The sequence below is a fragment of the Rattus rattus genome, chromosome 8 (genome assembly GCF_011064425.1).
Source record: "Rattus rattus isolate New Zealand chromosome 8, Rrattus_CSIRO_v1, whole genome shotgun sequence".
In the NCBI taxonomy this organism is placed as follows: Eukaryota; Metazoa; Chordata; class Mammalia; order Rodentia; family Muridae; genus Rattus; species Rattus rattus.
The window spans coordinates 50758165-50781675 of NC_046161.1; the positions used below are offsets into that span (position 1 = coordinate 50758165).

Here is a 23511-nt window from a genome sequence, read left to right on the forward strand (position 1 = left end):
GACAGCTGAGAGAAAACAGTAGCAGTTACAAGCAGTGCCTGAGAAGCTGGGAGCCAGCGCCCCTGCCCGGGCCCCTCTCTCCACTACCCACCCCGAGGCAGAGACACCAAAACAGCTGGGGTGGGGGCTGTGTGGGAAGATGCCCGGGCTCAGCAGCTGAAGCCACCCCAGAAGTGCAGCTAGCACGGTGGGGTGGGGGTGGGGGCCCAACGCCTGGAGTGAGGGATGACATCACATCACAGTAGAACTTGTACTGTGAGGCCCGGAGTGTTTATTTCCCCCGTTGCCGTGGTGCCTGAACTGTGGCATGGCAGTTCTCTCCTAAGAGCCCAGATACAGGAAAATTCAGCTTCATGTCATCTCATATATCCAACCAGGCTGAATGCCCTGGGCGTTCCCCAATACCCCCAGTCTGGGAAGGTAGTAGTGAGGGACACGGATTCTGAGCCAGCTACTCACCAGTAGGTATTTCATAATTGGGGACAGAAACAGAAAGGTTGAGTAGGTCCTGAGTGAAGGGTTCCTGCTCCTGCCCACCCCCACGGCTCCTGGGACCTTTTACCCCCTGTCCCTTCCACCTGTCTCCTCTAGACTCTGGATAAGTCCTCTCTCCTATCAGAGTCTACGTATTTAAGCTAACCTATTTCCCACTAAGGTGGAACTGTCTCACAGTCCCTTCCCAAACTCCTTTGCCAGGGCATGACATCTTTAAGGGTCCACACCTAGCTAAAGGAATAGTTACCTAATGGTGGCATTCCGCATACCGTGTGAGGGGCCAACAGAGGAAGGAAAAGGACTCGCACTGGAGTCCACAGCATCAGGTTCCCATGAATTTGTGGAGCGCACACCTCTGGGGGAGTGTGTTAGGAAATACTGCACGCTGGAGGCTATGCAATCTCCATGTGACGGAGGGATGAGCCCCTAGGAAAATCCCAGAGACGTCTTCACCCCTAAGAGCTCAGGGGGATCCAGGACCCAGCCTTACATCCATCACTAGGATTAGATCTGAGCCAGGTTAAGAAAGGTCTCTATTGGGGGCTGGAGAGATGGCTCAGTGGTTAGGAGCACTGACTGCTCTTCCAGAGGTCCTGAGTTCAATTCCCAGCAACCACATGGTGGCTCACAACCATCTGTAATGAGATCCGATGCCCTCTGCTGGTGTGTCTGATGACAGCTACAGTGTACTCATATAAATAATAAATAAATCTTTAAAAAAAAAAAAAAGAAAGGTCTCTATCATGGGAACTAAACAGATTAATAGTAGTGGCCTTTAGATGGGATCTGTTACCACCCCAGTGTAGATAGAGACACAGCAGGGAGCAAGGACTTATCCTGAGCCCCCAGCTTCATCAGTGACAAGAGGGGAACCAGGACACAAAATGCAGGAATCTCTTCAGGTCAGTCTCGCTGCTCACAAAGTTGCCATTGTGGTGATGCTCTGAACTCATGTCAGGCGCCAAGCACAGCCATCATCAAAGCATGCCGGGAAATCGAGTCTCAGGACAGAAAGGCTCAGAACACAGCAGGCTCCCAGCCAGCAGCAGCAGCCCCTCTGCTGGGGACCACATCTAGAGGCTATCTGCTCACCCCACCCTGTAAGCACTCCGGGCCACCCCCTCCACCGGCCTGGTGAAGTTCTCCCAGTGCTTCCTTCCCAGAAGTCTGTTCTGTTCCTGTCACATGCCCTCACACACAGCTGTCTTGGGGAAATGGGTTCCCACACCTTCACCCCAAGTTGCTCTCTTCTGTGGCATGCACTCTGCCTCTGATGGAGTCTGGGATCCCCTGAAGCAGGCCCTTGTTTTCCATTCATGACTCTTTAGAGTCCCCTCTTTGTCACACGGGTTCCAGTGACCAGAAGTAACTTGCGTCAGCTTCTCTGGGCCACCTGTTCCTCACAACCCAGTAGCGGCCCTGGTTTATGGCTACCTCTGCCCTTCTCCTAACTCCTACCATGACCTGGTAACTTTGGCCTGCCTAAGACCCACTTCTCAGTCAATGCCTAGTTCTTCTCATGCACAAAGACCTCTGCCACGCCCCTCCCAGGCCCTGTTCCCAGCAATGGTTGGTCCTGGGCTTCTCATTGTCTTGCACAGCACCAACTGCCACCTCCCTCTAAACATAGCCTTCATTTCCCACTCCCTCGCAGTATTTATGCATCAGACTGATGAGCCCGTACCTCCTCCTCCTCTTCCTACCTCCTACCTCTTCTTCCTCCTCCTCCTCTTCCTACCTCCTATCTCTTCTTCCTCCTCTTCCTCCTCCTCTTCCTCCTCACCCTCAGGCCCTTCCTGCCTTCAGAGCTCTCAACCTTGGATTTGGCAACTTAAATGAGCCAGCTTGCTTCCTGTCCCCAGATATTGTCCCAGCATGCCTCACTCCCCTCCACAAGACTAGACCTCCATCCAGTTCCTACCCACCTGCACCAAGAGAAAACAGAGACCGTGAAGTGCTGTAGCTGCAGTCCTGTCAGCGAGGCCTACCCATGTCCACTTCCCACTGGAAGCTACGGCTGCTCTTCCAATTTCCCTGTCATCGGTCACCTCTGATATTCAAGGTCCCTTCCATCTGTTAAAAACTCTGCCTCTGGGGCCTAAAGAGATGGTTCACTGGCTAAGAGCATTTGCAGTTCTTCCAGAGGGCTGGGGTTCGGCTCCCAGAAAGACATCAGGTAGCTCACAACCACCCATAATTACAGTTCCGGGGGCGTCCAACACCCTCTTCTACCACCTAGTCCCTGCATGCATGTGGTGTGTATGTGTACATTCAAGCATCACAGACATCCATAAAATGAATGAATAAAAACAACCCTACCCCTGAGCCCACACGTGTCTCTGAACCTACCTGTCTGTCTCTGCCATTTCACAGACACATTGACTCAAAGGGTGTTTTCTGTGGTGGCCAGTCTGCCTCTCTCTCCTTGACTCACTGTAGGCTGGCTTTACGCCCTTTGCTCCACCCAAGCTAAGCTGGACTAGATGCTCACCGACCTGCAGGCAGACACTGAACACAGTGGACTCTTAGCAACCTCTTCTGACTTGGCCTCTTGGTAACACTGGACCATACTGGACCGACCACTCCTCCTGCTTCACACAGACCCTCTTCTAGCTCCAGGATGTTCTCCTGGTTTCTCTCCCCTGGTTTCGGCTGTCCCTTTACTTCTGGATCTTCTTCCTCATCCTGACCTTTCAGCATTGGCAAATGTTTACTAATCACAAAAATGGAGGACAGTAAGCTTGCTTGGAAGCAGTCTGGCAGGATCACATCAGCCAGGTGATACACAGGGCGAAGCTCAGTGGGTAAAGAGCATACGATGCAAGTGTGACAACTGAGCCTGGACTCCCAGGATCCTCATAAAAAGCTGGGTGAAGCAGTGTGTGCCTGTAATCCCAGCACTGGGGCACGTGCCTGGCCCTTCAGCTGACCTAATCAGGGAGCTTCAGGTACAGGGAGAGACTTTGCCTAAGAAAAGAAAGTGGGGAGCAATGGAGAAAGCTCCCCAATGGTGGTGGGCCTGTGGCTTCCAACAGGTGTGCATACATTGAATCTCACACAGAAGCTGATTATTATCATTTTAGTATTATATGGGTGTGTGCATGCCACAGAGGGCAACTTTTAAGAGTGAGTGCTCTACTTCTATCATGAGATCCAAGGATTAAACTCAGATTGTCAAGTTAGTGAGTGCCTCTACCCACTAAACTATCTTGGCTTGCTGAGGGGATGTGGGGTACAGGTCTTAGCATGTAACAACCTCAGCTGTCCTGGAACTTACCATGCATACCAAGCTGGCCTCGAACTCCTCACCTCTACCTCTTTGTCACCATGTGGTTGCTGGGAATTGAACTCAGACCTCTGGAAGAGGTCTTAACCTCTGTGCCATCTCTCCAGCCCCTCCACAATATTTTTAAGTTAAAAACCAAAGCAAAGGCAAACAAAACAAAATCCTACCCAGGGAGACACTGGTATCTTCTGGTACATCAGGAGCCCACCATGCCACTCTGTTGTGTTTCCCAAAGATGCAAAATCTGACCACAAGAACACCAGACAATCTGAGGTCAAGACACATCCACAAGGTACCTGGCCCTGACTCAAAAAAACAAACAAACAAACAAACAAAACAAAACAAAAAAAAAACCTGCCAGCATCACAGAAAACAAAGAAATCCTGAAGAACTGTGTCAGATTTGTAAAACCCAGACAGCTCACTGAAACATGCAAGGCAGGGCTTGCTTTTTTTCTTAACTTTATTCTCATTTCATATGCATTGGTATTTTACTTAAATGTACGCGTGTGAGGGTGTCAGATCCTTTCAAACTGGAGTTATAGGCAGGTGCTGGGAATTGAACCAGGTTCCTCTGGAAGAGCAGCTGGTGCACTTAGCCACTGAGCCATTGCTCCGGCCTGGCTTGTTTTTGATGTTGTTAGAAAAATCGGCCGAAGCAGAAATAAGTCTATCACTTATTTTGAAATGTAGCCAAGGGTTGGGGATTTAGCTCAGTGGTAAAGCACTTGCCTAGCAAGCGCAAGGCCCTGGGTTCAGTCCCCAACTCAAAAAAAAAAAAAAAAAAAAAAGAAATGTAGCCAAATTTATTTCCTGGTTAATTGTTGCACTTCTAAAAGGCAAGGTCTTGGTTCAGGAAACAAAGATAGATAGATAGATAGATAGATAGATAGATAGATAGATAGATAGATAGACAGACAGGCAGACAGATAGGTAGATGGATGGATGGATAGATACATACATACATACATACATACATACATACATACATACATAATATATATAGATAAAAATAAAAAGCATCTGCCTTTACTCCCAACACTTAAGAGGCAGAATTCTGAGTTTGAAACCAGACTGCAGTAAAGTAATATATAGAGTAGACCAGAATAATTAGGGCTACATAGAGACCCTGTGTAAAAACAAAGGTGTGGTAAAATATTAACGCTTGAGAAATGTAGGTGAAGGGTATATAAAAACTATTTGCAATAATCTTGCCACTTCTATGTAAGTCTAAAACTATGTGCAGTAAAGATAAATCAAAAGGAAACATATTAATCTGGGACGATGGCTCAGCAAGAAAAGAGCTTTGTTGCAAAGACCCAAGTTGGAATCTTCAGAACCCACATAAAGCCAGGCTCAGTAGCGTGTGTTTTCAATCCTTGGCTCCCACAGCACCATGGGATAACGAGACAGGAGAGTCACGGGAAGCAGGTAGCCAACTAGCCTGACAGATAGAGCAGCAAACCAGACCCTGCCTCAAACAAGGGGGAAGCAAGAACTGGACGGATGGACAGACAGACACACACACACACACACACGCACGCACGCACACACACGCGCACACGCACACGCACACACGAGAGGAGGGGGGACTTTAAAAACAAAGCTGTCAGCACTGGTGTCTGCAGACTCAGACCTGGATCTTTGTCTCTCTTATGTCACTCTACACCTGCTCAAGGCAGTCCCTCTCCTCTTGTAGCTTTACTTTCATTAATCAGCAATTCCTCAGCATTGCTCAGTTCTTCCTACCTCCCCAGCAGTGTTAGGCTCATGCCTACACCTTGTCATTTGGAGTTCGCATGCGCTACAAAATCAACATGCCCAGGTCACTCTATGGTTAAGGATGACCTTGCACTTCTGATCCTCATGTCTCCACCTCCCAAGTGCTCAAGTTAAAAGTGTGGGCACCATTATGCCTGATTTTGTTCAGTTCATCTGATCAAACCTAGGACTTCATACATGCTCAACAAGCCTTCTACCACCTGGGCTACATCCCTAACCTCCAAAGACTTCTTGTGAAATGTCCCCAGCCCAAGTCCATCTCAATGTGTCATTCCCACCCCCATCCATCTCAGTGCCTGAGCCTTGGGCTTGTCCAGCACACCTTTTTGTCCTTTCTGCCCAACCAATTACCAACTCACTTTAGGGAGCTTATAAATCCCAAAATTCTGACTCCTATAATTAATCAGTCACCCTAGTATCCCCAGTGCCTGCTTCTGGCATAGTGCCTGGCACCTGGCCTACATTTAAGAACTATTTCTCGAGAGGTGGGAGATAAACCTGTTGATAAACCGCCTGCTGTTCGGTCATGATTACCTGAGTTCAGATCCCCAGAACCTGGTAGAAGCCAGGCCCAGTTACTAAGCTGTATAACTTCAGTACCGAGAGGCAGGGACTGAGGACAGAGAAAGGCAGATCCTTGGAACTCTTGTCAGGTCATTCTATCCAGATCAGGTCCAGTGGCTGACCCTGTGTTGGAGTTAAGGTGGAGTGACTGGAGAAATGGCTCAAGAGCTAAGCACTTCCTTAAGAGCTGAGTTCTGAAGGTAGCACTCACGTCATTGGTTCTCAGCTGCCTGTAACTACAGGCGGCAGCAGATCTGACATCCCATCTGACCTCTGTCAACACCTTCACACATGCGGCATACATTCACACAAATAATGAGAGGGAGAAACAAACCTCAGCGGAAGGGCTGCCCAGACAACTCAGTGGGGAAAGACCCTTACCACTAATTTGAACCCTGAGACCCAAGACACAAGTGGTAGGAGAGAAACTATTCCTGAAAGTGATCCCCTGGCCTCCACTCATGTACTGTACATGTAACATGTATTCATGAGCGTGTACACACACACACACATGCACACACGCACACGCACACATTAAAAATAAAAAGGACTGCTGGGCAGTGGTAGCACATGCCTTTAACCCCCAATATTTGGAAGGCAGAGGCAGGTGGATCTCTATGACTTCAAGGCCAGCCTGGTCTACAGAGCGAGTTTCAGGACAGCTGAAGCTGTCAGAGAAACCCTGTCTCAAAGAACAAAACAAACGAAGGTGGATAGCAATTAAGTAAGACACCTGATGTTGAACTCTGACCTCATCATGCATGTGCACAGATGCACACACATACATGTTCCCACATATGCACTCACATGAACACATGAATAAACAATGTAGAGGGCTGGGGACTTAGCTCAGTGGTAGAGCGCTTACCTAGGAAGCGCAAGGCCCTGGGTTCGGTCCCCAGCTCTGAAAAAAAAGAACAAAAAAAAATTAAAATAAACAATGTAGAAACATACACTAAGAGAAAAACCATTTTGGGAGGCTGAGGGTGCAGCTCAGGAGTGGTAGGGCGCCTAGCTTGGGTGAGACCTGAGTTTAACTCTCAGCACAGGGGATGGAGAAATGCAGCCCGAGTAGTTAATTCATTGGCCCACTGGTTGATCAGAGAAACGCCACTCAGTCAGCAGGAGCAGGGCATCTTTTCCGGGTGCAAACACAGGCCTATCCCACTCACTGGTCTATCCTTGGCAGGCAGCTGTGCAGTATTATACCCATTATCCTCTAGTGTCAAGACACAAGCAACTTACTACAGCAATCTCCTGTCTCACACAGTGCCTGGACTGTTGGGAGAGATCTGGCTTGAGGTTCAGGTTCTAGAGCTCTGGGAGGTGGCAGTCAGAATGGTGGTAGGCCCTGTAGTCATCAGAAAGCACGTTTGGAGCTGGCAGCCACACCCAAAGACGGCTCATTCTCATAAGAGGTGAGGTGGTGCTGGCTGTCAGGGAAAGGCCTCAGCCCCGCCCCACACGGGCCTTCCACAGGCTGCCTAACTGTCCTTACTCATGGGATGAGTAGCTCATCCACTCATAGCAAAGGAACAGAGGCAGCAAAGCCAAAGCCACAGTGCCTCCTTTCTGCCCTGCCTTCTTAGCTACACAGGCCAGCTCTGTTTGTCCAGGGCAGGGACTGCTCCAGATGGGGACTGCTGAGGGCATCTTACACACTGGCTACTCTGAGGTTGTGTGTGTACATATTATATGATTGTATGTGTGTGTGTGTGTCTGCCTATAGGGCAGAGGTTAAGGTAAGATGCCTTCCTCTATCGCTTTTGAACTTACTCTTTTTAAAGCTTTATCTTATTTTTAATCCTGTATATATGTTTGTCTCTGCGGCTCTATGCCATGTATGCAGAAGTGCCCCAGGAGGTGAAGGTCCAGGCGGTTTATAAGCTGCCTGATGTGGGTCCTGGGAATTGAACTCAGGTCCTCTGGAAGAGTAAGGCACATTCTTACCCACTGAGCCATCTCTCCAAGCCCACTCCACCTTATCTCCTAGTGTGTGTGTGTGTGTGTGTGTGTGTGTGTGTGTGTGTGTGTGTGTGTGTGTGTGTTTTGAGACAAGGTCTGTCATTGAATCTAGAGCTCATAGTTTTAAGACAAATTGGCTAGCCAGCAAACTTCCGGAAATCTATCTATCTCTACTTATCAGAACTGAGATCACAGGCAAGGTCATGCTTAGCTTCTTACATGGGTGCTGGGGATACAAAATCAGATCCTCATATCTGTACTCAACCATCTCAGCCACATCATGAAGCATTTCACTCTACAAGGGCAAGTGGTCAATAGACCAGGAATGGCTGCCACCAAGCTATGCATGCTCCTATAGACCGCATACTCCTCAAGCCCCACCAGCTTGCTCCGAGGCCTTCTCCTAAAGGGCATCCTGAGAGTCCTAAACAAAAAGTGAGACCCGGGCAGAACCTCCAGGCTCTGCCCCTCAGTTTACAAAGCCTCAGTATCTCTGTTGGAGGCCATCATCTGGTACCATGGTGGCTCTGCGCAGATGAGGGAAACATACAGATAGGTGGCATGACTCATCTGAGGCACACAGAAGAGGCTTGGCAAGACCCAGCTCCTGGCTCCTTACCCCACATTCTTTCCATTTCCCTACCCAGATCGCCAGCTCAGATCCACCTCTAAAACCCATTGCAAGCCTTGGTCCTAGGCCCAAGCAGGTATTTCTCATCCTTCCCGGAACCAAAAGAGTCCCTCAAAGGTGCTCAACCCATGTCAGACCCTGAGTGAGTACACTCACAGGTTTTCCACCAAGCTGGGGCCCATTCAGTCCTCCCTCCCAAGGCTTGTCTCTGCAGGCTTCCAATGTCCATTAGGACAGCATAGCAAGGGTTAACAGCATGAACTAATATTTAGAAATAGCATATCCCAAAAGGAGTCAGCTGTGGCCAGCTGGTCACAGCCACTGAAGCCACAAGCCTTTGTGGACACGATGTGGCAGGGGAGAGCCTATTCTGGGGAACCTGAGAAGCCCCAAGAGGGTAACCCACCCCTGCACCCATGCCATCCACCCAGTATGGCATAGGCATGCCCTAGAACCCATCCAGGCTAGATAGGCAAAGCTCCTCACGGGCCTCCCATTCACAGCCTTGCTCCCAAACTTCTCAGCTCCTGAATTGTGTAATTGTTGGGACTAGCTGCTCCTGTCCGCCTGAGCCTGGCTGCCTGCACTTGGAGGAGCCCCACAGGCTCCTGGGCCAAGAAGCCAGAGCAAGACTGCTCCTAGCAGAAGCTTAGCCTGAGGCCACTGCAGAGGAGTTTCTGATTATGAGATTGTAGAATCGAGGAACCAGTGCCTAAAGCCATGTCCCCTTGCACAGGGTAGTCTGCATTCTGTGTCCTTTATGGCAAAGGACCAATTCCCTGAGGGCAGGTTCCAAGCAGTTGAACAACAGCGCTCAGACACCACCCCTTTGAGGGCAGAAGCCCATGCCATTTACCAGCAGGCTGGCTTTGGCCACAGGCTCCTCGGGTGGAGCCAGTCGGTCAGAGTGCAAAACACCCAGGCTGAGGGCAGGGTGGGGCTGCTACTGCCAAAGCGGGCATGCTTAGTCTCAGATGCACTGGGGCCAGGGGCCGTTAAAAGTGTCCAGAAGAGCCAACCTGCACAGCTACACACTGTCGGGAAAGTAGACACTGTTAGGCTGTCTGTTGTCTCGTTCCCCTGAGTACTTGGGGAAACTGAGGCCTCACATACTCTAGGTCGTTGAAGCTTCAGAGGATTTGCAATCCTCTGATTTATAGGTGGGAATATTCAGAGTCATCATCTTTCCTTGTCTCACCAGGCATCCTGTCCTGCGGAGCGGTGTCAGTCTACAGGGTGGGGAAAGCACTGAGTTGAATCCCACCCCCAGCCCCTGGTTTAGCTAGGGAAATGATTCCATAGCGTCTACAGAAGAAAAGTACCTGTCAAGGAAAGCAGGCAGCAAAGGCTTCCTGAGGGGAGGTAAAACATGACCAGGGAGATAGGGCACCGGAGTAGTCACTGTGTCTGGTCAACCCAAGTCAAGGGAAATCATGGCAAAGGTTAGCAGGCAGAAGGGAGGCGAGAGTCAACCCTGAGGTTGATGCCAGGGAGGTTTGGGTCAGCTCTGCTCATGACAGGCATGCCCAAGAGGCTGGGGTGAGGGCAACTGAGAGCTGGCACTGCCCCACCCAACAGCACGTTCTGAGTCAGTAGGAGGTGACTATTCTAAGGCTACATGGGGCCTCAAACTCATGTCTCTGCTGAGCTTCGGTCCAGGGTTCAAGCCTCACGCTAAAGACTAACAGAGGCCAAGCATGCGTATCCAGAGCCCTGCAGGATTGAGAGCCTCAGTTTTCTCTCTGGTCTGGGGACATGTTTATTGCCTAGGTGAATGGTTCTTATTTTTAATCTCTCTCTCTCTCTCTCTCTCTCTCTCTCTCTCTCTCTCTCTCTGTCACTAACTTTATAGTTGAAAATGACCTTGAATTTCTGTTCTCTTGCCTCTACCTCCTGAGTGTTAGGATTGAAATCTATGTAGCTTTGTCCAGTTTTTGTCCTTGGGGGAGGGGGGTTGTTTTGTCCTGTTGTGTTTTTTCGTTGTTTTTAAAGATTCGTTTTAGGGGGGCTGGAGAGATGGCTCAGCATTAGGAGCACCAGCTGCTCTTTAGAGGTCCTGATTCAATTCCTACATGGTGGCTCACAGCCATCTGGATTGGGATCTGATGCCCTCTTCTGGTGTGCATGAAGGTGGCACACTCATATACACAAATAAATAAATCTTTTTTTTTAAAAAATAAGATTCGTTTTAATTGAATTTGATCCTGTGTGTGCTTGTGTGACTGTATGGCATATGTACAGGTGCCTACGGAAGCTATAAGAGCATGTCAGAGCCCCTGGAACTGGAGCTACAGTTAGTCGTTGAGTCCCTCAATGTGGGCACTGGGAACCAAACTCAGGTCCTCTGCAAAAGCAGTAAGCACTGTTCACTGCTGACCTCTTCACCCCACGCCCAGGTTTTATGCAGTGCTGCGAGCAAACCCAGGGCTTTGTGATGCTCGCCAGGCACTCTAACCACTGAGCTACATTCCCATCCTCCCCTAACCCTTCCCCAGCCCCAGTGCTACAGAGCGAATCCGGGGCCCTGTGCACGCTAGGCAAGTGTTCTGCCGCCTGGGTACTCCCCCTAGTAAATGTTTTACAAACCCCGGAGAGAGGCACAAGCTGGGTCATGAACGAAGTGCTGGTTGTATTTTTCTTAGGTCTGTTTCTCACCCCCACCAGCAACAAGGCTGGGAGGCTCTGAGCTCATCCTGTCTTAAATCTCAGCTGTGGGCTGGACTGCAGCTACTAGTCTGGAGGCACCTCAGACAGAGAAACAATTCCTGGGGGTGGGGAGCAAATACATCCGTGGGTAGGGAGCAAGCGAGATTCGAGAAGACGGGCAGTATAGGATGGTGCACATCTCCACTCTAGTTCCCAATTCATAAAAAGACAAACAATTCCCCTCCCTCTCATTCTTAAAGAGAGAACTCTTCTCCCCAACCTTCCAAGAAGCCTCCCCTCCTAAACCCTGGATCCATATTTGGACGGTAATTGGCCCTTAATGAGGACCAAGTGTTGTGCTGACTCAGAGGAAGGAGAACAAGAAACAAGGCATGGGCTCGTTGCATCAGGTTACCTAGGGTGCCTGGATAGTCCCTAAGTCTAAGTCCCTGTGGAAGAGCAACAATCGGCTTCCCAGTCAACCTGAACAGGTACTCATTGAATACCTACTGTATGTAACTGCCTATGGAGGGGAAAGTCGAAGGTTCACAGAAGACCCTCCATCAAGGGGAGTTTATACAAACCGTGAAGTACTGAGATGTATGGAACGAGAGGGGAAGAAGAAAAGATGGTATGTGTTAAACACCTACTGTATGCCAGACCATGGGGGTAGGCCTTTGAGACATATTAAAACACTTACTGCTTATAAATTCAAACTTGTGAACGAGGAACTGGAACACAGGAGAAGGGCCTAGCTAAAGGCCAGACAGTCAAGTAAGAGAGTTGGGATCAAGAACGCCATCAGACCAGGCATGGCAGTAGGAGCGTAGAGCTTAGGCTCCAGGATTTGGCTTGCCCTCACCTGGATCAACTTGCTTGGGCCCTTTAATCTCTCTCAGCCTCCATCTCTCTATCCAAATGGGGTATCAAAAGTCATGAGATGTTGTACTTGAGGTGTGACTGTTGCTGTTCGGGGGTAAGGATCAGAAAGAGGGTGCCCGTGGAGTGTGGGGACAGCAGGGAACTCCGTGGAGGGATACGTATAAGAGAAGACAGGAACAGGGGTGTTCCCCTATCCATCCCCTGGAAAAACCCAGGCCAGGTCCCACTGCAGCTGGGGCTGGCCAAACACAGGCACTGGGAAAGGCTACAATAACTGCTTTTTCCAACTCCTGGTTGGGACTAGGCAGGCTCTTGCCTGGGAAGGAGCCAGGAGGAGAAGGCCCCAGCCTGAAGCTGTTAGGTAGGAGCTAAATCCAGGGCCAGATTTCCAGGAGGCAGTGGGGCAAGTGCAAACACCAAGATTTTTGGGTCAGGAGGCCGGGACCCTGGCAGGAAATGGCCAGGCACGTACCTTTGACCTTGGATTCTGAGCTGGGCTCCTCCTCCACAAAATGAAGGGGAGCTGCTTAGTGCCCCCCACTTTGCAGGGTTGTTTTGAAGCATATGTTACCACAGGGCTGAGCTTCTGCACCACAAGATCCAAACCTATTGTCTTTACAGGCAGAGGATGTACAGTCTGTGGAAAGAGAAGAGCAAACCCAGAGCCCTGCCTAGTGGTCTGCTCCACTATAGTCCTCAGGGACCTGTGACCTTGAAGGCACCTAAACCCCTACATTCCCGCAAGGGCAAAAGAGGACTGGCAGCTCGCACTTTTATGTCCCATTCTCAAGCGATCCTGTCCACAGTGCTCTGGGGGGTCCAAAGGCTTAGAGACATTGCCCCAAATCTTTAAAATGGGACATGGGGCTGCCTGACATGAAGGTCCTTCAACCCCAACCAGTAGCAAGAGCCCAGCACGGCCCCTTTAAGAAGGTTGGAGGTGGGAGCAGGCAGAGGGAGCCCCCGCCCGAAATCCAAGCGCGGGTCCGCGCCTGCCCCGCCCCTGGAGTTAAGTACCGGACAGCCCTTGCGCCCCAGCCCGCGCGAGGAGCCCTGCTCCCTCGACTTGCGACTTGACTTGTGACTTGCGACTCGCTGCTGTCCAGACTCGGCACGCTCTGTTCCCTCGCCTTACAAGTCCAGACGCCCAACCCCGCCACGATGCTTCTCAGCCCGGGACACCCGCTGTCAGCTCCAGCCCTGGCCTTGGTTCTTACCTTGGCCTCGTTGGTCAGATCTACAGCTCCTGGTGAGTGAAGGGCTGAGACCCTGACCCAGCCTAAAGGAACTATATGGGGACTGCACTCATGGTCCCTAATCAAGAGTTCAGGGGCCGGTACTTCTTCCCCAGGCTGATGGTCTGGAAGGAAGGCTCTGATCTCTGTTTATGAGAACTCCGGGTATCCAAGGTTGTCTGGCTTTCCTGACCCTAGAAAGTCAGACTCTGAAAAGGGCTCCCTGGAGTTAGATTGCCAAGGGTGTGGCTCTGCCCACTCAGATTGTCCCGGACACTTAGGCCTCCTCTGTGCTGTCCATTTTCTTTGCCAGGTAGGTTTGAGTGACCACAGTGGGTATCCAAGGATACCCAGAGGCAGCATTAAGTGTGCATCCTGGCCACAGATACCCCTGGCCCAAAATGGGGGTGCTGTGAAGTAAGAATCTGAGAGGAGGCATAACGCCCCACCCTGTGTGTGCCCAGCACACCTCTGCCATGGCCTTCTCTAACTCTCTCTGGCTTCTGTGCCCTCTCAGAGCTCTGCATCCTCTTTTTGTCCCCAGGGCTGGCTAGCTAGCTTCTGCCCCTACCTCCATCCATCCTTATACCTTTCCCCCTCACCCTTGTCTTCTCACTGAGAGGACCTGACTGGTGACAGACAAGACCACCCACTCTCCGGTTCCAGAGGCAAAGCTGCTACCCCTCAGATATCTCTCTGATAGCCTGGGACAACCCAGGCCACACCCCCTGCCCTTAGTTCTGGTGTCTGACCAGCAGAGACTGAGTGAGGAGTGCCTTCTGAGAGGTGCCAGTGGACATCGCCTCTGTCACCACCCCAGAGATCCTAGCAGTACAGCACTCTGCCTTTACTGGAGATGAGGTCTGGTTATACCATAAGATCTGTGGCCTGGGGTTGGGGATTTGGCTAAGTGGTAGAGCGCTTGCCTAGGAAGCGCAAGGTCCTGGGTTCGATCCCCAGCCCCGAAAAAAAAAAAAAAAAAAAAAAAGATCTGTGGCCTCGGGGCCCCATCAGTCATTACTACCAATGTATGAATCAGGCAGGCAGCCTACATCTTTCAGGACCATTTCCAAGAGCAACTAAGAGCAGAGAAGGAACTTGAGTCTCCCTTCCAGGGGCCCAGACCACACCCTTCTCCCCACCAGATGGAGGAGACCAGCTCTAAAGAAGGGCATCACGAGGCACCCAGAAGGGAAGTGAGTCAGGGAAGGACCCCTGCACACCAAGGTGACTCCGGGTGGATCTGGGCTCCTCCTCCCTGCTGCACAGACTGCCTTTCCTAAAATCTCACAGCCCCAGAGATGAACAGACCTGAGAGATGTGAGAAGGGAGACAGAGGTAGCTGGGCTTTCACAGCCAAGAGATCGTTCCCAGCAGCCCCTGCCTGCTTGGGCTTCAACCGAGAATAATCCTTTGACACCATCTTAGCACTGGCAACCAGAGATGTGATGTTAGAGCTACACAAAGATGGCTGACAGGGTGTCCGCAATGCATACCTGTACTGTCAGTATTGAGGAGGTAGCAGGAAGGGGATTGAGTGCACTGTGGGTTCAAGGCCAGCCTGGGCTGCAGAATGAGTATCAGACCAGCCTCAACTAGAGAGAGACCCTGCCTCCAAAACAAGCTAAAAGAAAAGAGCAGGAAAGAAAAGAGAAGAGATGGGGAGGAGGAAGGAGGGGAGAAGGTGGGGAGAGAAGAGAACTTGTGTTAATTCAGGAGATAGAAAAGTAAGGTGAAATTCCAAGAGCAGTTTCTGATTGTGTATGGAAAGATCCAGGTGAAAATGTGCAGGAAATCAGAAACAAGATGGGTGGGACAGAGGGCTGTCCTTGAGTCAAGGGAGTCTGCACTCCTGTCTGCGGTCCTCAGCCTGACTAGAGCAGGAGGTGGGTGTAACAGGGTGTTGAAATAGAAAGGCCAGCAGCCTGACTGGAAGGCATATTTTGAGCACAGGACAGGAAGAGCCATTGGGCTGGGACACAGAAACCTTAAATGGCGAAATGAAGCCCACAGCCTGGGTACCAATAGTGTGAAGAAGGTGCCTCAATAGTGTGAGTGCCTGTTTTGTAACATTAAACCCACCTTGGGCTTCAGGAAGGACTTGAATGGCTGATGTTATCCTCTGTGCCAAACAGAGCTTCTGCATAACAATTCTGTCACCCCCAACCCAGTCTAGGGGATCTAAGTGGGGGCTGGACTCACAGCCTGGCATCAGGAGTCCATGGGCCTGTATTTCTTCCCCAGGCTGATTTCTGATGGTAGGGTCTCCAGCTGTCTCAGGTTGTCTGGCTTTTATGACCCATGGCGTCAAACCGCCCAGACCCCTCCTGAGAAAGCATCACCCCCACCTCTCCTGGAGGTTCTCTTGTCCCAGCTGAGGCACACTTGGGTGGCTCCCCTACACCTCTCCGCATTCCAGAGTATCCAGGTCATGGGGTCTGGGAGGCAAGTTTTCTTGGCACCATCTGGACCAACATCTCAACTGTACAGACAGGAGAAATGAGCCCCCAGAGGGGAAGCCAAAGTCTAGGCTTCTGCAAAAACCCAACAGCCCAGGAAAATTCCCAGGGAAGAAAGGGAGTCCACTCCTTCTGAGCTCTGTGGAAGACCCTCCATGGAGGAGCAGACGTGGGAGAGTGTTGCCTGAGGGGCAAGCTGAGGGGAAAGAAGATGGCATTCCAGTACAAGAAGGTTTGACTATAACCCCAGCTAGATCCTGGGGTGTGTCAGAGTGTAGCACTGGGGACAGTGACGGCCATGCCTCTTTTCTGGCCTGACCTCACAGACTAAAAGGTGGGATATGAGAGACTGAGGTGGCTCCTACATACATGCCTCCCAGAGGAGCTCTCAGGGTTATCCGGATGGGGATCAAAAGCAATGGGGTATTGAAGACCGCCAGGCTCCAGGGCCAGAGATACAAGAAAGAGAATCGGAGTAAATTCTGTTGGCTCTGAGAGTGATTCACAGGGGCATCAGTGGTGTGGAGACAGATGAACCTTGTGCATGCACTGTGCGTGCTGCCCCGGAACTCTGAGGCAGGGCAGAGGCCAGGGCCTTGGCCAAGCCCACCCAGACTCTAGAAAAACTTCCCCAGAACCAAAGATAACTGAGCTCCCCCTCCCAAAGTCCACATGCCCAGGCAGCACAAGAAGGGCCTTTTAGCAGTGCCTGTCTGAGCAGGGACTGTGGGGGAGGGTGAGCCATGCCAGGTGGGCTAGGCTGCTGTTTGCTGGAACTAGGAGGGGAGAGGGCCACAGGGAAGGGATTGGGCATGTGTGGCGCAAACGCAGGAAGTGTATAGGCTGTCTGAGAACTGGGCGTGCTGCCCAGGATGGGGTAGGGGAGGGGGGAACTTGGATATCCCTGACTTTCATGCTTGCTTGTTCGCTGGTACACACAGATGGGGCTCAGGCCATGGTGGTATACAGCTGTTCTCACAGACCCTGACAGAGGCAGTAAGGGCTGGAGTGGCTGCTGCCTCATCTCCAGCCCTCTACCTGGCAGACTTGGGTTTGGGTGGTGCCTTGGGGTCCATGGGGGTGCTGACCAGAGCTGTACTTCCTGGTCAGGACCACGAGCAGATGAACGAGGGACATGTGGACTGGAGTAAGCCTGCTTCCTCTTTGGCTCTGCTTGGTTCTGCTGTTTTACCCGCTCCCTTACAACTGCCGGCCAGGCCCAGCGCCCCTCCAGCGTGCTCTCTGTTCCAGCCTATGTCAATTCCGCAAAGCTTTCAAGAGATAAAACTCTTTCTTGTTCTGAGTGCAGATGGAGTGGGTCTAAGTGCAAAGTATTGCTTTCACTGCTGAATCTGCAAGGAATCTTGGAATTAACTGGATTAGCATCAAGAGTTAAGTGTTCAGATCCTTTCTAGGGCAGGGTTCCCTAGCTCTCTGGCCTCCAGGAGAATCCAAACCTCTTAGTGGGAAGAGGGTCAAGTTCATGACTCAGTCTGAGAATTTGCCTCCATGGTGGGTGCCGGGATACAAGGCAGGAAACAGCCCCATTTTACAGAGGAGGAAACTGGGTTCAGAGAATAATAAGGACCGCACCCACCTCCCAGCCCCCCACTCCCAATAGAGTGGCCACCCCAGACCAGGCTAGCAGAGTAAGGGCACACACCAGTGACCTCACACACCCCAGAAGAGAGCGAGATCTCTAGAGAAGTCCAGGTCTCTGTCGCTGTCCCTCCAGCAGCTGTCTCCATTTCTCCAAGCCCTCCGACCTCATAGCAGAAGCAAATCTCCCATTAAAAAAAAATCTCGGGGTTGGGGATTTAGCTCAGTGGTAGAGCGCTTGCCTAGGAAGCGCAAGGCCCTGGGTTCGGTCCCCAGCCCCAGCTCCGAAAAAAAGAACCAAAAAAAAAAAAAAAAATCTCCACCTACTTCCAGCTAGAGAAAAAAAGAAAGAAAGAAAAGAAAAGAAAAGGAAGCCACACATTTCTCTCTGATACCAGTTGTAGCCTGCGGCTGTTGTCAAGGTGTAGATCATCCTTGTTCTGGAGGTAGTGTGGGCGGGCCTGGCCAGGAGCAGTGCCTGTCTTGTTGACCAGCTCTTCTCACTCAGTGCCTACCCACGCCCGCCGACTCGAAGCCTGTGGAGAAGCTATCGCTGCCAACTCTGGTGTGCATTAACCAGGCTGCAGCCATGGTTCATGCTTACTCAAGTGTTTCAGTCTGTCCCTCCCCCTCTCCCTCCACAGACCTCACAACAGAAACCCTGACTCTAGACCAGCCTCAAGCCCTGCACAGCAAGGCTCAACACATTGCAAGCCTGGAGTCACCTAGTGCTTCTTTAGAGGATCGGGGACTAGGCCTCCCTGCCCTTTGTCCTTGTTCCTGGCATAGGCGGTGACCTCACCCATAGGACCAGCAGCCCCTGGTGTCTCACCCCCTTTCTCATGTTTTCCACCACATAGCCGAGCACAGGGTTTGCCCCCTGTGGCAATTTGCTCCCAGGGATCACACACCAGCCCACCCAGAGGTATATGATCCTGAGAATATGGGATGCCTGTCTCACCTAGTACTTGCGTAGCAGCTTCCTGCACAAATGTTTATAGGTTGAGTTTGATTTGCTTTTTGCCAAGAGTGATGGTACATTCCTATAAAGCTGCACTCAAGAGGAAGAAGCAAGGTTGAAAGTTCAAGGCCAGCCTAGGCTACATAGCAAGACCCTGTCTCAAAATAATGATGATGGTGGTGGTGGTGGTGGTGGTGGTGGTGGTGGTGATGGTGGTGGTGGTGGTGGTGGTGGTGGTGGTGGTGGTAATTGTGGTAATTGTGATTATTATAAACACTGTCAGGTGAGGATGTAGCTTAGTTATTAGAATGCTTGTCAAGCATGCATGAAAGCTGAGTTCAGGCCCCAGTCCCATTGCATAAACTGGATGTGAGAGCATGCACCTGTTATCACAGGAGGTAGAAGCAAGAGGGTCATTCTTGGCTAAATAGTGGGTCTAAGGCCCTTAGACATTCTTGGCTCAATCGTGAGATCCTGTGTCAAACAAAACAATAAAAATATACTGTTTTAATAGAGGATTTTGTGGCAGAGAAAGAGAAGGAGATTGATTGGTTAAGATTGCTTCCTAGCTTTCAAAGACTCCCACTCAAGGCTGACTGCAGGGTCTCCTGTAACATCTCCTTCTCCAGACCATTCAGCAGGGAGCCTGAAGGCAGAGAGCAGCCCCTCACACACCCAGAACACAGCCTTCACACACCCAGACTCTGAGGTTTCTCCTGCCCAGACTCCCACTCTGCCCCTCCTACAATCAAATAGAATATTCCTGAACATCCAAGTGGGCAGAAGCCTCACTGTCTCGTGGCCACACTCACCACCACACCGTTACTATGCCGTGCCCTTCTCTCCCTCCGTGGTCAACATGAGTCATGTCCTAATGTCTGGCCATTAGTTAACGTCCGATGTAGTCAGCCTCTCTCTTGGGGCTCTGTATAAAACACCCTACTTTCACCTTCCCTCTGTCTCCTGAGTATGGTTAGACACTCAGTAGGTGTGCATGCATGAATATGTGTGTGCCCGCATGTACGCATATACATGCAGCGCATTGTTCAGTGGGCTCTGACCAAGACTATGTCCACCCTACAAGCCAGCAGCCCTAGGGGAAGCCCCCGATTCAAGACACATACCGTGGCCAGGAAAGGGCCTCTGGCTAAGTCTCGGCCAATCTGCTCTCTGGGGAGCAGAGGAGACCGGGGAGAGGAGCCCAACTTCCGTTCCCACCTAAGAGCAAACCCTTCCCCGCCCACATTTCAGGAGGGGCAGCTATAAATATCAATGGGCCCAGGATGCTGATTCCCACGACATCAGCTCCTCCCTGCCCCCTTCTCTAGTGCACAGGCACTGGGGCCAAGAAACTGCTGCAGCTGGGGCAAGGCAGGCTTGCGCCCCCCCACTTCCTGGCAGAGGGAGAACAAATCACCATTTTGGGGAGTCTCTGGGCTATGGCTGAGCATCTTTCTAATTCTCATTTTGACTCAACCCCCACCTTTCCTGCTCTCAGCCCTCAGTTCCTTAGAGACCTTCTATGGGGAGGCAGAAGGCTAGCTAGGCACCGCGGTTACAAGCCTGGTGTTAGAGCATTCATCTGGGATTAGATCCCAGCCCTTGTGCAAGGACCTGGGCTTGGCCCACTGCGAGCCTCCAGTTAGCCCTTTACAAGACAGGAACGAATAGCCCCTGCCTCTCATATGTGTTGAAGACAGCGAAGCCAGATCTCGGCCTGGAAGAAAAGCTCTTCTAGGCATCTGTGCCCGAGGTTGCTGTTATTCTGTTCCTGCTGTCTTTCTGGGGTGGGTGGCTCAGTAGTTGGGGTGACCCTGTTCAGAAAAGGTTCCAAGGCAAGGACTCTGGAAGGGCTGTCAGCCGCTTACCACACCCTCAGCTCAGGACCCTTTACAAAGTGGAGGCAGGGTTCTGCATCTGTGCTATGTGAGGGCTGAGGTCTCACCTTGTTGGGACCTCACGGACAGAGCAGAAGATCCCTCCTGGGTACCCAGAACCTAATTCTCAATAGCAGACAGCCCTGTACAAGGCCCATGAGCTGACGTGCAGCTGAAACCCAGTCAGAGGATGCCACGTGAGTAACCAAAAGGTAGTCAAACTCCATCCCCAAAGCAAGTGACTGGGAAGGAAAAAATGGATCCCAGTAGAGTTTATGAGTAAGGGAACCCAGAAACCTGTCTTTTTCTTTCCCTCTGCCAACTCCACAGGACCTTCTAATTCTTGGTCTCCTCTCCAATTCTGACCAGGGCCCAGTGACATTGACATAAAGTGGTTTAGAGTAGCATAGGACCACTAACACCACTGTAATCAGCAATACTGGCAGCATAGCAAGGGGCAGAAATTCAGGCTGAGCGAAGTTGAAAAGCTGTCTCTGGGATGCTGGTGGTGACAATGTCCATGTGAGTTCAGGGAGGACACGTGAGAGGTGAATTTCCGGAGATGGCTGCAGGGTGAGAAGCCTGGCCTTGTAACTCTAGAAGAATCCTTGGGATAAAGGACTACCCAGAGCCTAAGCCTCTCTGTGCGGACACCTTTGCCTTCACCCCAGTGCACTCTGGGAAAAGACAGCTCCCCGGATGTTCTAAGAGAATCCAGGAGCCTGCCTCTGGCTGTTTCTGTCTCCAGGCATCTGGGGCTTCTGTGCTTCAGGCCTCCCATCTGTAGCCCAGCTGAGCCCTTCTGGAAGTAGGGACCAAGATGGAGTCTTCTTCCTGCATTTAGTAACAATCAATGGGTAGGCAACTTGTGTTCACGCTTACTATGTGACAGACTGAGATATCTGACCCTGCTGTGTGACCTTCAACAGACTTCTGTCCCCCTCTGTGCCTCTGCAGGGGAAGTTTAATCTCCCAAGTCACCTCCAAAACTCTGAGTCCAAGCTCTTAAGAATGGGGCAGGGACTCAGCATCTAGCTAGCCGCTTGTCCTAGTCATGCAGTAAGCTGAGGTAGACCTTCCTCGGGCTTAAGGGCACTGGTTAGCCAGCGTTCCCGGGCATTGGGAAAACACTTTTCAAAGTTGGCCCCAGACCCCTGGGGCTCTCCCAGAATGAGAGTTCCCTCTGCCCCCAGTTCCCATCTTCCACCCCCTAGCGTGGCCCCACCCTGCCAAAAATAAACCCAGACCACCCCATTTGGTCCCAGCCAGACCCACCCAACCCTTCCAGAGCCAGTTGAGTCAGAGCTTGGGACTGCTCCTTTTTTAACTGTCTGAGTCACCGGTTGTGGCTATGGTTCTATGACACATGCCCAGTCTGCAGTCAGCCCGTTGCCCCTAAAAGCACAACAGTGGCAGCATCTGCATAGTGAGTAGCAGCAGGTGGATTTAGTTTGTAACCTATCAGGACTAGGAAGCTCACTCCCTAGTAAGCTAAAGATGGAGCTGACCCCAAAGGCCCTGCCTCGCCTATAGCACTTTACTGCACCCCCCCCCAGAGTACCAGAGAGAGAGGGGTCTCCATGGGACGCATGGGAAGGCCAGAGATTTCTTTATTGTCTGTTTGGTTCCAGCTCAGGACCCACACTGTGCCCTGAGTGCCCCGAAGATGCCTTGTTGGCAGGAACACTGCCTTCTGCCTTCCCCTGTCGCTCCTGCCTGACTCTGCTTACAGATCCACGGGGCTGCAGTCTCCCCATCTCTCTCCCAGACCCTATTCTGTCCCATCCCTGTCTCTCCATCTGGTCCAGCCCCGTCCCTGGCTGTCTGTCTGTCTTCACTTCTCCATCCCCTCCCTTCACATCGCTGCCTCTTCGTCTTTGCCTCTCCCAGCTCTGGTCCTGTTCTTTCTCCATGTCATCCTGTACCCAGCTCGGGGGACAGTCTGAAGTGCTCTCTCCGCAGCTGGCACCCCAAGGCCCTCATCTGTCTTCTCAGTAGACAAAATAGACCCACATCCACCCATCCCAACATGGGAGTCTGGACCCTGGGGGACCAATAATCCCAAGAGAAATTTTCCATCCCCCTCACCCTGGCCCTGTCCACTACCCCAAAGCATAGACTACATCCTGTCCCAGGGAATGTCAGGATCCCACAGGCACTTCCTTAGAGCCTGGGGGTGGGGAGGGGGCCTGGGAATGGCCCCTCCTTGAGTCCTGCTGGAGCAGAAGCCTGCACAACTTCAAACCCCATCCTCTGTCTGTGGTCATGCCTCCAGCTATAAATAGGGGCTCACAGTCTATTTTCTTTAAAAACAAGCATCAGACTGGGTGACCATGACCAGAAAAGCAACCCCTGGCCGGAGCAGTCTCCCACCCTCCTCAGTCACTGTGTCCAGGCACCTTAGATGGTTAGCAGGGCTAGAAAGGGGGCTGGGGGTGAAGCGCAGTGGAAAATACACAAGGCAGTCGCCAACGTGCTACCTGGACCAGCTAGGGGCCGCCCTTTATATACCCCTCCTCGTCTCCCTTCACCACACAAGGTCATCCTCATGCCAAGACTCACGGTGTCAACAAAGAGAGGTGGCACAGCTCCCCAAGCCACTGTTGAGTATCTGCACCCCAAACAAGATGAGGTAGCCTCATAGCCTTGGCTATGAGACAGGGTGAGGGACTCATGAGGCCAGCTCAGAAAGGACAAAAGAGCTGGATCCAAAACAGGACGTAGGTATCGTCTAGACTTGGGCGGAAGAGCCTGAGGTCCAGCAAGGCCGATACCTAGAATGTTCACAGCAATGTGGGTGAATGCCGTGGATAGAAGCAAGGCCACCCATGGCCTTCCGCATCACACTCTGGTTTTGGAGCCTGATCATGGGATGGAGAGCCACCCAAATCTTCAGACCAGAGAGGATGCTGAGCAAATCGGTTTAACTGTTGCTACTACTTGCAGAGAAAGGCAGGAAGTTAACTAAGACAGGCACGGGATGGTGGTGATCTGCCTTGCCTACAAGCACAGTGGGAAGGGAGATTAATTTGAGGGAGAATTTAGAGGCAGGGTAGATGGAAAGTGGATATCCCTTAACTGTGGCTAGGAAGGAAAGAGTGAGCCCAGAACTCAGTTTCTGTCTACAATG

General features: G+C 51.5%; 1 protein-coding gene across 1 annotated transcript in view; it reads left to right on the top strand.

The window, feature by feature from the left end:
* Positions 1-13401: 13401 nt before the first annotated feature.
* Cspg4 (chondroitin sulfate proteoglycan 4) overlaps positions 13402-23511 on the top strand; it is a 35149-nt gene continuing 25039 nt past the window's right edge. Inside the window, exon 1 of the mRNA XM_032910333.1 lies at positions 13402-13499. Within this exon, the coding sequence (XP_032766224.1) occupies positions 13412-13499 (88 nt within the window). The 5' untranslated portion in view covers positions 13402-13411. The remainder of the gene's footprint in view (positions 13500-23511) is intronic.